At 50.2% G+C, this 12,068-nt stretch overlaps 4 protein-coding genes across 4 annotated transcripts; 2 read left to right on the forward strand and 2 right to left on the reverse strand.

Annotated features, from left to right (window-relative positions):
• Positions 1 to 111: 111 nt before the first annotated feature.
• Positions 112 to 1,697, reverse strand: BP01DRAFT_418387 (MOSC domain protein). Its single transcript, XM_025579324.1, has 5 exons — positions 1,626 to 1,697; positions 1,271 to 1,491; positions 1,029 to 1,234; positions 308 to 872; positions 112 to 252 (listed from the first exon to the last, which is right to left on the reverse strand). The coding sequence occupies exons 1-5, from the start codon at positions 1,649 to 1,651 to the stop codon at positions 230 to 232; spliced, it is 1,041 nt and encodes a 346-aa protein (XP_025427842.1). The 5' UTR covers positions 1,652 to 1,697; the 3' UTR covers positions 112 to 229.
• Positions 1,698 to 3,053: 1,356 nt separating this feature from the next.
• Positions 3,054 to 4,703, forward strand: BP01DRAFT_157128 (putative GPI anchored protein). The gene is made up of 3 exons (XM_025570668.1): positions 3,054 to 3,321; positions 3,379 to 3,461; positions 3,533 to 4,703. Exons 1-3 carry the CDS (start codon positions 3,148 to 3,150, stop codon positions 4,419 to 4,421), a joined length of 1,146 nt encoding a protein of 381 aa, XP_025427843.1. The 5' UTR covers positions 3,054 to 3,147; the 3' UTR covers positions 4,422 to 4,703.
• A 2,135-nt stretch (positions 4,704 to 6,838) lies between these two features.
• Positions 6,839 to 7,352, forward strand: BP01DRAFT_157155 (uncharacterized protein). The gene has a single exon (XM_025570669.1). It carries the CDS (start codon positions 7,037 to 7,039, stop codon positions 7,316 to 7,318), a length of 282 nt encoding a protein of 93 aa, XP_025427844.1. The 5' UTR covers positions 6,839 to 7,036; the 3' UTR covers positions 7,319 to 7,352.
• A 389-nt stretch (positions 7,353 to 7,741) lies between these two features.
• Positions 7,742 to 8,832, reverse strand: rasB (Ras small monomeric GTPase RasB). The gene is made up of 2 exons (XM_025570670.1): positions 8,632 to 8,832; positions 7,742 to 8,567 (listed from the first exon to the last, which is right to left on the reverse strand). Exons 1-2 carry the CDS (start codon positions 8,707 to 8,709, stop codon positions 7,929 to 7,931), a joined length of 717 nt encoding a protein of 238 aa, XP_025427845.1. The 5' UTR covers positions 8,710 to 8,832; the 3' UTR covers positions 7,742 to 7,928.
• Positions 8,833 to 12,068: the final 3,236 nt, after the last annotated feature.

Here is a 12,068-nt window from a genome sequence, read left to right on the forward strand (position 1 = left end):
TGATGATTACTCTACTTCTACTACTGATTATTACTAACTATTAAGCAGCAGTTAACTACTAAGTGGTAGTAACTGGTGCTTGATCTTCAAGTAGTTGATCGACCATTGACCATTGAAACCATGGGTTCTTTTCAGGGACCGAACCGAACCGACGGTGAGACACGGACGGTCCTGAATTCTCATGGCTGTTCTATCCGTCTCATATCTCATGCCCCAACCACCAGAGATTTCAATTGGTTAACCCAGGCCAGTCTAGGCAAGTCAGTCAGTCAGTCACAAGTCATGGTACTCTCCAGGTCATACTCACCGTATACCATTCGTTCCTTTATCCGTCGAGTGACGACTACCTCATCACCTATTTGCACTCGCTGTCCCTCCGACTCGTCGTCAAGAAAGACATACCGACCAAAGACTGGGCTGAACTTCGCCCCTTTATCGACCCTCCGATCTTTCATCAACTTCTTCAATACCTTACCCATCTCCCCTTCTGCCATTGCTCCCGTCGCATAGTCGACATTGAGGCTCTGACAACGAACGCAGTTAGCCGTCAGCAAAAGCCGCGCTTTTCCTTCCTGGTTCGACCCAATCATCGCCTCCGCCCAGAAATCTTCTTCAAACGCCTCTTGAGCGCCTGCCACGACGATGTTAGGGCGAAACTTGGTGACATCTATTCCCAGGCCCCCTTCCAGCCGCTCCGACACGTTGTCCACCGATGTCGCTGACACCAGTAGATACGGGGCCGTATCCGCAAAGGTGATGCGTTCCTCTTTATGCCTTCTTGCATTGATCCAATTATCTGAGACTGCCGTTCCTCCCAGCATGACTACTAACAACATGATCACCACCACCGCACTTGAGATTTGCAACATTTCCTTCTCACGCGTTGCACTTAAGCCCACCAGAAGGTTGAACAAAAGCGTCACCCCAGCAATTCCACCCACTGTTCCCGAACTCAGCATATTCTCACCATGTGAGGATCCCTCCATTTTGCTCGTCCCTGCCTCCTTGGTTGCCCCGATATGCGCCACACTTTTCGTGGGCGCAAAACTCCCCAAAACCCGCCTCGAATGTGGTCCCAGGTAGGCCAGCACAACGGGGTATCCGAACCGCTCGCTAAACCAATCATTGTACCGCGGCCCCATGTTATAACCCTTCGTGGGGCTCTGATGCATCATGATGGCTAGCTCTTGCAATGGGTGCGTGTCAGGGGCTAAGGGGAGATTGAGGGTGCGGCCTGGCTTGGTGCCGCTATCACCACGAGAGGTATCACTGTGGGCTGGCCGATAGGTCACTATGATGTGTCCTGGCTCTGTGCCGTCCTCAGTGGGGTAGACGATTTCGGCTCGGAAAAGAGCCATCTCCGGGAAGTGCGGAATGTGCATGTTCTTGAATGAGCCATCTTCAAGGACCTTGAGAAGCATGAAGCGGCGATCGTAGAGAAAGCCGGTTCGGGTTGACGATGGCGGAGGATAGGGCCGTGCCTTGAATAGACTTTATGGGGTAGGTGTATAGTAGATAGACTATTATTTAATCACTACCTGGTGCGCGAAACACAAGGGGGTTGCGGATACAAACTGGGTGAAGATGGTGTAGAATTGCCGAGAAAGGGTTGAGGCATACAGTACTCCGTACATACCTGGCTGATATGCATGGCTGCGCTTAATTGTGTATGGCAGGGTGTTTTGTCGCTGCTTCAGACTCCCCTTGATTGTGGGGGGGAGGGGGGGTAAAGGCTGACTGATGCGGAGATGAGCACAGCCATTGCACGTGCTGAGTAGTTAAGTCATAGTTAGTGCAATTGTGTTGCTTAGTTATCTGCGCATTAAAACTCAATCAATGCTAGTATTTAGAGTATCTTGAAGGGGCTGAGAGAGCATAGAGGAAGGATGATCTTGCAGTTGATGATAAGCCACTGATACTACGGAGTACATAGTAGTTAATTAGTCCATTGAGTAAGTGTCTGTGTAAGCAGCAGAGTGTCACTACCAAGGTCAATGAAGTGTTTAGAGGTGACATTTCTAAGTTATACCTTGCACAATTCACGGGTGATTCCACCACACTGCCTTAGACTTAGCGTCCAGGCCAGCTTTTTCCCTCTCTCTCTCTCTCTGTATGTGTGTGTGATGTATTTACTTTTATCCAGGAACGTCGAAGTAAATAATCAGCTCGAGAGGGTTTACCTACTGTGGAGTAAGAGCGATGAAATAAATAAAATTGTCTCCCCCGAGACACCCTCCGGCTGAACCATCCTGAACGGGCAAGGATGGTCAGGAGTCGCCAAATTGGATCATGGGTCCATCCGGTATTAGTTAACTTAAGTGATTACCAGGGAACCTCCCAGGATTCTTACAGTAACTCTTCTCAATATACTTTGGTGCCTCTAAAAACAGATGCTCTTGACTTTTGAGACTGTCTCACCAGCTGATCATGGCTAAACCTAGTAGAGAAGAGTGTACGATCCTGCCATACTACTTAACTATACTGACCAGTACCCTCATACTCGTAGTAAGTGATAGTGATGGGAATCATTATTTACTTACTGTAGTTACTACGGCAAGCAAATCTCCTAGTCAGGTACACACATGAGCTGCTGCTGCTGCTGCAGAACGCCTTGGATGCGTGGAGCGCAGTCGAATATTACGGATCCGCCCCCGCTGGAGGTGAAACAGGCTAGTAAAGCAACTAACCTGAAGCCCTCATGCATTGCCCGCTTGGATGATGAGATTTCCTTTAATTTCCCTTTCAAAAACACACTTGAGACTAGTCCCCAATAAACATCGGTCCAGGAAAATGAGGTAGTCTAAGTCGTTCTAGTCCCTGAATGATCGGCCTCCTTTTCTACGCCTCCTCCCTCCTCTTTTCTTCTACTTCTTCCCTCTCTCTCTCTCTCTCTCTCTCTTTCTCTTCTCTCCTTTCTTTCTACCTCTCTCTCTCTCACCCCACGCACTCGCTGTTTCATCTTAACAATCCCGGTCTCCGTACCGATTACGTTCTTTATCACAAACCACAGTCGATCGAGCTGTCAATTCGTCACTCTTTTTGACACCAATATAAACTCACTGCACATCTATTCTCCGCCAATCTCGAGCCCTTCACAACCTCAAAAGAAATCACACAGACCAACAGATACCTCGTCAATCATTCATCATGCGTGTCTCTTCTGCTGCTGTCGTCGCCTCTCTGGCTGCCGGTGCCATTGCGACCGAGTACAAGACCGTCGTTGTGACTGAGTATGCCACTTACTGCCCCAAGGCCACTTCTCTCGCTGCTGGTCCTGGTACCGTCAGCCAGGGCAGTCCTTCTGCTGCCTCTGCTGCTCAGGTGAGTTCTCATGTGTGACAGGACAGCTGATCATAGAGGAGACTAACTGTTGGACAGCCTACCACCGTTACCATCTCCGGCACTGCCTACACCTACAGCACTCCCCTGGTTACCTCCACCGTGACCCACTGCGACAAGTGGTACGTCTCTTTGGAGTCTGGTAGCAATAACAAATGATGGAGAACCCGCTCGACTGACGAAGATTCTCTAGCTCTGCCACCGCTGCTCCTGCCACTGAGACCGGCGTTGCCGTCATTACCGGCTCTGGTGCCTCTCCCAGCGCGGGCTCGGGCTCCTCTCCGTCTGGCTCGGGCTCTGAGGCCACTCCTAGCGGTGCCGACGCTGTTGGCACTGGCCCTACCCCCAGCTCTGGTTCCGGATCTACCCCCGGTTCCAGTGGCTCTGAGTCCTCCCCCAGCGGCGCCTCCTCCGGCAACACTGGCTCTACCCCCAGCTCCGGCTCCAGCTCCTCCGGTTCCAGCTCTGGTTCCGAGTCTTCCCCTAGCGGTGCTTCCTCTGCCAACACTGGCTCTACACCCAGCTCCGGCTCCAGCTCCTCCGGCTCCAGCTCTGGTTCCGAGTCTTCCCCTAGCGGTGCTTCCTCTGCCAACACTGGCTCTACCCCCAGCTCCGGCTCCAGCTCCTCCGGCTCCACCGGCTCTGAGTCCTCTCCCAGCGGCGCTTCTGCCATCGGCGGTGGTTCCCTCAGTGAAGGATCCGGTTCTAGCTCCGGCTCGGCCGGTGCTGGTGCCTCTGCGCCCAGCGGAGCCACGGGAGTTCACCCCCAGGGTGCGAAGCCCACTCCCGGACCCAGCGGTATCTTCTCGACCCGCCCTGTGATCCCCTCCGGCCGTCCTTCCTCCTCCAAGCCCATCCCCTCCGCCTCCGCCAGCGCCGTCGCCAGCTCTGCCCCTAGCTCCAGCTCTTCCTCCAGCACTGGCACTTCCCCCGAGGGAGTCTCCGCTCAGGGTACTGGCTCCAACTCCGGCTCTGCCACTAGCCCCTCCGCTCCCGTCTTCACTGGCGGTGCTTCTCGCGCTGCCGTCGGTGCTGGTGCCGGCCTCGCCACTGTCTTCGCTCTTGTCGCTTACTTGTTGTAAAATGCCTTTCAATTACTCTGAAAGACAACCGGCGGCTTTCTCCAATTTGCCTTTTCTTGAATAGAAGACACCGGGGAAGAATGTTGAAGCGATCTAGATGAGGATTCCTGTACTAGAAGCTCGGCGGTTCTTTACCCTTCTTGTCGGAACATTCTCCAGTTCTTAATCCGGGGTGGAAGGGCCGCAGATTTGGACTACCAAGAGCAAAACAGATATCCTGCCTGTTTCAGTTTCAGCTCAAACACACTTCACTTCTCCATGATGTTGTATCTTCTGCTCGACTTATCTTCAGGGAACCATCCTTCTGAAGTTGTGTTTACCACCCCCTTCAGGTAAGCAAAATTCAAAGTGATGACATCCGACTGGATTTGGGAATACTGGATCATATCTTGTGTGTGTGTGTGTGTGTGTGTGTGTGTGTGATTGAAACTGTTTCAAACGGAGCCGGTATGTATGTGTGTCGGAAGATGGTCTCCTTTGTTTGCATGTCTTTGACTTCCCTTGATCTGTTACTTGATTGTGTGTGTGTAAGTAAATATCTTCTCTTCTTGTTTTCTACTTCTCATGACTCGCCATATAACTTGGTTTGATTCTTTTATGATGGCTTGCATACTATTGACTTCTATGACCAATACTTTTCTTTTCCCTGGGCTTGGGCTTTGCGTGTCTTTTCAACACCTCTTTGCTTTTTTTTTTTTTTTTTTTTTTTTTCTCTCTTCCGGGGTTTCTGCCTGAGCTGCCACATAAGAACCCCTGGTTCCCCGGACGTGGGGGGTGCAACTGTCAGTCAGCGTTGTTAGTTGCCATTTCTCCATTACGGTTATGTTTTTTGCACAACCTTTTCTTCAGGGCCCTCTACACATCGAGATAAACTGAAACATGGTCCGCGTGGGTATCCTCTTTTTTCCCTTATTCTGATTTGCTTTTTTTTTTTTTTTTTTTTTTTTCCAATTGTCTCCTCGTCGTGTCTTCGCCCTTCTCACCTTGTGTATAATTCTAATGTCGATGTATGAGGCGCTCCCCTCGAACACTGAACCGTTTAGTCTGATTCCCACAAAGAGTTCCTGCATCCAAGTAATACAGGTAAGGAATAAAGCTAGGTATACTAGCTACTCGAAAGGACGTGTAGTTTCACGCCTCACATAAGAAAAACCTTCCCAGCGAGAGCATGAAACATACGTTTGCAGTGCCCCAATCAATCTCCTTCGCCTCCTTCGCTTCGATGATGGCAGAGAAGGAAGCACCAAGCAGTTCGATCAAGCTTCTGTTATACCACATTTTGGCTCGCCCGAGTGCCACCCTGAGATGGGAGTCGAGAACTTGTCGCTACTAGCAATGCTACTGAGGTCAACGCGTCTCAGCCAGCCAGGCCTCATGGGTCAGCGAGCCTGCAGGCAACGGACTGGTTCCACATCCATCTTTGGCCAACATAACTCGCCACAACGTGTTCTTTTCTAGCTGCAAGTGATCGAGAAGGGTTGTGGGACGCGCACTCAGGTCCCCCTTATGATGCTCATATATGGCCATGCTTCTAGGAAGAGTCATCTTACTTCAGCCGACCTACAGTGCAGTGTAGAAGACGTGCAACAGTAAGCAAGGAACCGGTGGAGCGCTGTAACCGCTGCAGCTATCCGCGGCCGATCCGGCGAGGCCAGCACAAACACTCATCTCGCGGAGCCATCCCCTCATTACTTAGAATGTGGGGCATTGGAACGCTGCGTGCATTAAATCTGGGCCTCGGGGCAAGGAGCCAAACATATTTTTATCAGTGAAGGGCGAGAGCAGCAGAGATGGATGGCACTATCACTATCTCATTTGAGACGCACTCGTTAGAGCGCGCGTAACCGTCTGCAGTCTGTTCTGGCGGGCGACGACTGCCTCAGATGAACTCCCCCCCCCCCCCCCGGCGGTCATCAAACATCGTCCGCAAAAGTGTATGGCACGGTGAACCATCCCACAGGTCACCTACAACTCGTTTGGCTTTTCTTCCAGAGTGCGAATCGGCTCGAGTGTAGTCCATCCGCGAGCTTTCATCCAGTCGCCGCCAGCTTCGTGGAGCCCTAGTATTGCTTCCTTTAATTCACCACAGCCGGTCTTGTTGGTGTAATCCTGCCCAAGTCTTGAACGCACACACACACACACACACACACACACACACACATTTAATCCCCAAGACCAGGGTGTACGTGGCGCTGGATGTGGTTGTCGATGGTCAGAACTTAAGACCCGGAGGAATTGAGCAGATCAGACACAGTATATAAAGACTACATCCAGGGAGTTGAACGAGCTAGGTATGGTATGTACAGACTTCAAATGAGGCTGACTACCTTGCACGCAATTCTATGGTCGGGGGACACGAGGGTGGGGAAAAGAGGAAGGTAAAAATGCTTTCCCTGCGCGTGGAGAGAAAAAAGTCAGACGGCCACCTCCAGTCAGTGTCATTTTCGCGTTGCAGTCTATCATTTAATGTATTGAGCCTTCTTCCGGTCTTGTAATTTCAGTACAGGTGCGTCAACGGTCAACATGAGCAGATCAAAATTGAAGGATTGAAAACAACAAAATCGAGAGGGGAGGAGTCAGGTAAACGGGAACAGAACAACAAAAGCACAACTCGAATGAGTTCAGCCGTAGGGTATCATATCGCAAAGCCTGCTAAATGGTCGACTGCCATCCTCTCTGCTGGCTTCCCAGTGAGCCATTCATCAAATCCCATGCCCACCGATATTCCATCGCGCCCGTCACTGTTCCACCCTGGTGTCGCCTTCGTTCATCCACAAAGTTGTCGAGCGCATTCATTCCAATGCTTTTCACCAGAGTGGAGGCGCGGAAGGGAATGCAGAATGCAACTCCAGGCTGGAATCGGGACCCAAGGGCATCGAACCACAATAGCATTATAAGGAAAGAACAATAAAAGAGAATCAAGGAAGGAAAAACGAAACCACGCGCAGGTTATGAAGAGGGAAGATCACTGAGAAGAAAGAGGGAGCACATGCAGCGCGGGTCTTTCTATGGTACTGGGAGCTCTCAGACTCCCGCCCCTTGAAACGTGACACCCTTCTGTGGCCGGAACACCCTGCGATAGCTTGAAACAATCATCTCCCGCAAATAGCACTAAAAATGGACAAACGAACATGCATCAGGCATATCCTGATGCCGCACCTGCGTGGATGAATCAAGGCGCACCCATGCAAATCAAGAAGGTGCTGTCAATACAGCATAGCGAATAGAAAACAATGTGCAAGCTTTACTCTCAAGAAAGGCCTGTGAATCGGCCAGGTGTCGAAAAGCCAATATGAGCAAAGCGCGATCATAGATCAATGTTGTCATCAATTAAATCGACCGAGTTCTCGTAAGAATTATCACATGCGCGGCGGAGTGCTTTGAGCATTGCCGCCAGCACGACCCTTGATCATTGGATACTGCTTGCCGCTGCTTGCAGGATCTAGACTGATACGGAACAGTCTAGATTAGAGCCAATCGGCTGAACGTCTGCACACAATCGCAAAATCACAGAATTGTGCACTTGAATGGACGTCGATGGCTACCATTGCGGTCAGGGCGGAACGAGCGAGGATATTCCGGGCCTGGGTCGCGAGCCCCTCCTGTGGGCCGCCGATCTTGTGAACGGCCCTGCTGTTGACGTTGCTGACGGAGCATGCGCACAACATCATAGAACGCTTTTTCCACGTTGATGCAATTTTTGGCGGAAGCCTCAACGAATTCGCAACCGAGGTCTTTCGCAAGAGCCTGCCCCTCTTGTGCCGAGACGGCGCGTTCGACCGCTTTATCACTCTTGTTTCCGACCAACATAACGGGCACAGGGAGCGCAGGGCCGGAGGGGGTTTGCATGGGAGAGCCCAAATAGCTAGCACCTGAGGGGGATCCGGAATTGGCCGATTCTTTCACCATCTTGATCTGATTATAGAACTTCTGTATGCGGGAAAAGGAGGCCCTCGACGTGATGCTGTAGACAAGCACGAATCCTTCTCCGTCCCGAATCCACTGATCCCTCAGCGCTGTGTACTCTTCTTGACCGGCAGTATCCAGTACCTCCAGCATGCATGACTGCTGGTCAATCACCACTTGTTTGCGGTAGGAATCTTCGATGGTCGGATCGTAGGTTTCGACGAAGTGATTTAAGCATAACTAAGCACGAAAAAAAGAGTCAGCTAGTTGAGCGTGCGGCGCGAATGATCACGATAAGGCTAACCTGGATTGTCAGGGCTGTTTTCCCTACACCACCGTCTCCGAGCACCACCAACTTGTAGAGTGTCATTTTTCCCGACATGGTGAGTCAATTATGGATGCCAAAGGCAAGGTAAGTGGTGAGCGTTTTGAGGACACTCGATGGAGAACTGGTATGCCAGCGAGCGGTGTAATAGTGAGAATCCCGAGATGAGAGGGAATGAGGGAGAAAAAAGGCAAAGGGGAGAGATGTATGCGGGCTCCACGGCGAGCACGGACGCGGAAACGGAGCGTTGCGAGGCGATGGGGGTCCAAAGAACTAATTTGGTAGTGCGATTAGCCACTGAAAACCAGAGCTTTGAGACCGCTGCTCAAGCTCACACATCCACAACGGAAATGAAACAACCAATACGTAGATTCCGGCGATAAGACTTCGAAAAGGGGAGCAAAAGAATTGGAAGTGAGAGCACTTATCAAAACATACCTGACTCGATTGGAATATGATAGGATGAGGCTCAACAACAGGGTGAAGAAAAAAGGTGTTGCTGATGAATTCGCGTTCGTGACCAGAGAAACTGTCGATGTGGGCTTGTGAGGAATGGACGATAACAAACTTGAGAATCGAGGTTGCGGTTCAACAGGAAGTCCCAATTTGACTCGAAAAAACTGGAGCGGCCACCCACAGGTGCAGAAGGGTACAAGCGGGCGGAGTTTGATTGATTCGCTGACCCGTAACTCCGCGCAGACGGGAAGGGAGAGGAGGGAGGGGGGGGGGGGGGCAGGGAGAGAAAGGGAAGGTGGGAAGATTAACCAGAGAGGAATGGAGGTTGAGATATACGGGGACGAGTGAAGCTTGCACAAAATTTCCAAGACACGAAGAAAAACAATTCAACTGAGATGATGACAATGGTGGTGGTGGAGGAGATGGTGGTAAATGCTCTCACAAGAACGCTGCCACGTGAGAAAGAGGGGCGAAGTTGCAGTAAAGAATTGTTGTCAGCAACGGATCAATTGGCAGAGAAGTCAGCCTGCACTGAGGAGAACCTGAACGAACGACGGCTTTCTGAATTGAGTTGACGGGAAGGGAGGGGTATATGCGCAGAACCAAGAAGCAAGAAAGGCTTGGCCAGCCAGAGACAACTTAATACCGTCAAAGGGAGGGGCAACCTAAAGATCTCAAGCTCATATGAGAGACCTTTCGGAGTTGGTCAATCAGATGTTCCGGTCAATTCTCGAGAGGATGGGGTCAGAGAAGCTGAGGAAAGGGTGAAAGCAACGAGGTAGTTAGAGCGAGCGCTTGGTTAAGGGTGGGTTGAAGAGAGTTTCTTGTGAAAAGGAAAGCAAGAGAGAGCCGAAAGATGAGACTAAAGATGGATTGATTGGGTGGCCGGGGGTCAAAGAAAAATGAGATCAAATCAAATCAGGGTTAAAAGGGAGAAAGAGAAGAGAAGAGAAGAGAGAGAGAGAGAGCCTGAAAGCAACGAGGCTAAGATGATAGAGAAGAATATTGGTTGATACAGTAATAATTAAGCGGCGGAGACGTGATCCCTACCGGAGAACAACAACAGCGGTTTAGTCCGTTGGTGACCTTTGTGCGAGTTTCAGTGGACTAGTTTTCAAAACGATAAATACACCAGGGGGCAGAAAGAGAGGAGAGAAGAATAAGAGATAATAGTAGTAGTAGACAAAGGAGGAAGGAACTGTGGGAGAAGAAAGTAGACAATCAGATGGTAGTAAAAGTAGTAGCAGTGAAGCGCAAGTCAATTAACTTACTGTAGTTACTTTGATTATCTGGGCAGCAGGTATCAACTTATCAAGACCTGAGATCGGCTTGATTGACTTTCTCGAAGGGACTGGTTGCCCAGTACAGTACAGTACAAGACCGTATGATGATTTGGGATAAATCACCGTCCTCTTCTCCGTAGGAGAGAACTCTCGCTCGCATTATATAATTGCCACGTGCGCATATGCTGCACTTCAGACAACAATCTAGTTTATTGGAAAGGCGTTGGACTAAAGTTTCTTATAGACCTGACTTCAAGCATGATGAAGAAGAAACTCTCCAGCCTGCCGTTCGTTAAGATTCAAGCTGAGAAGTGAAACCCAGCTTTGCAATGTTTTTGCCTATTATCTATGATGGACTCAAGATCAAGGGTTATTGTTGTTACCTTTTGACATAGACGATCTTACAGCCCAATGCAGTCACTAAGAGGTTATGTTAGTGTTATGTTAGTTACTACCGAATTCAAGGTTCCGACCCATCGTATGTATATCCTTTTGAGTCGGATCATCATTGTTCTTGACTTATTTGCCATCTCTTGCCCCCCTGCGCCTATCCTTGAGTCTCCTCCACCGCGCTTCCTCTCTTCCTGTGGGCGGTTTGTGTTTTCTCTCGACTATTTGGATGAAGAAATGTACTGTACTAAGGTAGGGAGTAGTTATGAGCTACAAAAAAACCAGTGCACTTCAAGAGAGGTTTCGGGTTGACACGAAGTGGGCTTGGAGCCAGACTAAGTAGTAGTAAGTTCATGGCCGCTCCCCACATACGAACACAAGACATGGGATTGGTCAACAATCGGTCAGTCAGGAGTTGCACACCAGATTCATATGTCTCGCAAGTTGCCCCAAGTTTGCTGTGGTATCATCCATGCTTCAGAATGCTTTGGTTTCCCCCTTCGCAGCGTCAGATTAACAAGAGCCTCAACTCCGGTGGGCAGGTGAGGAACTCAGATGCGTCTCAGGCTGTGCCATTGAGGCCTTTAGTCTACAAGAAAGCCAATGCAAAACAGGCGAGGACCCATCTGTCCCGCGCAGCAGGGGGATTTTCACGGTTGGCAATTACCTCGTACCTAGCCACTGTAGCTAGCCATCAGCGTCCCACTCAAATGCAACGGGGAGAAGGGTAGAATATTCCGCGGCCCCGTAGAAGGAAACTAAAACCCATCTTCCTGATTATCGGGATCCCTAAAGCGTAACTTTTCCGGACCCAGATTGATCGCGTTTCAAGGAATCTGGAACTTATACGCCATGTCAATTCGTTTTCTCAGGCAGAAAATGCAGTGAGCATGATTGAGAATCGAGGATAAGACACCCGTTCATATTAGGTATCATAGAATTTCATGCCCCGTGCTCCCAACACTAATTAGTCGCCTTGTAATACTGCACCGCAAAGCTGCTACTTACCTACTGGTCACCCATAAGGAAGACCAATTATGTTCGACTTTACCTCGCTCGTCTCTCCCAGAGTACTGAGGATACCCGAAGCCCATCAGTAGTCCTAGTATAAACATGACGTCTTGCGTCTTGGTGAGCTTGCTACCAGGTCGGTCTAGTCTGGGCTTCCCGGAGGAGGAGGGGAAATCGTGATACTCTAGCGTAGCTAGACAGCCTGGTGGATCCCTCTTACCCCTATTATCGCATTATGGTACTCGGAAGAAAGTCCATCCTGGGCTTCCAGAAGAT

This window comes from Aspergillus saccharolyticus, assembly GCF_003184585.1.
Source record: "Aspergillus saccharolyticus JOP 1030-1 unplaced genomic scaffold BP01scaffold_41, whole genome shotgun sequence".
Taxonomy (NCBI): domain Eukaryota; kingdom Fungi; phylum Ascomycota; class Eurotiomycetes; order Eurotiales; family Aspergillaceae; genus Aspergillus; species Aspergillus saccharolyticus.

Excerpts from the sequence above, each read along its gene's own strand:
- BP01DRAFT_418387 (XM_025579324.1), bottom strand. The coding sequence starts at position 1,651 with ATGCATATCAGCCAGGTATGTACGGA. Across the intron at positions 1,235-1,270 it reads GACCTATCGGCCAGCCCACA|GCCGCACCCTCAATCTCCCC; the intron begins GTGATACCTCTC and ends GCACCAAGCCAG. Across the intron at positions 873-1,028 it reads GTTTTGCGCCCACGAAAAGT|GAAATGTTGCAAATCTCAAG; the intron begins GTGGCGCATATC and ends ACGCGTGAGAAG.
- BP01DRAFT_157128 (XM_025570668.1), top strand. The coding sequence starts at position 3,148 with ATGCGTGTCTCTTCTGCTGCTGTCGTCGCCTCTCTGGCTGCCGGTGCC. Across the intron at positions 3,322-3,378 it reads CTGCTGCCTCTGCTGCTCAG|CCTACCACCGTTACCATCTC; the intron begins GTGAGTTCTCAT and ends ACTGTTGGACAG. Across the intron at positions 3,462-3,532 it reads GTGACCCACTGCGACAAGTG|CTCTGCCACCGCTGCTCCTG; the intron begins GTACGTCTCTTT and ends AAGATTCTCTAG.
- BP01DRAFT_157155 (XM_025570669.1), top strand. The coding sequence starts at position 7,037 with ATGAGTTCAGCCGTAGGGTATCATATCGCAAAGCCTGCTAAATGGTCG.
- rasB (XM_025570670.1), bottom strand. The coding sequence starts at position 8,709 with ATGTCGGGAAAAATGACACTCTACAAGTTGGTGGTGCTCGGAGACGGT. Across the intron at positions 8,568-8,631 it reads AAACAGCCCTGACAATCCAG|TTATGCTTAAATCACTTCGT; the intron begins GTTAGCCTTATC and ends TTTCGTGCTTAG.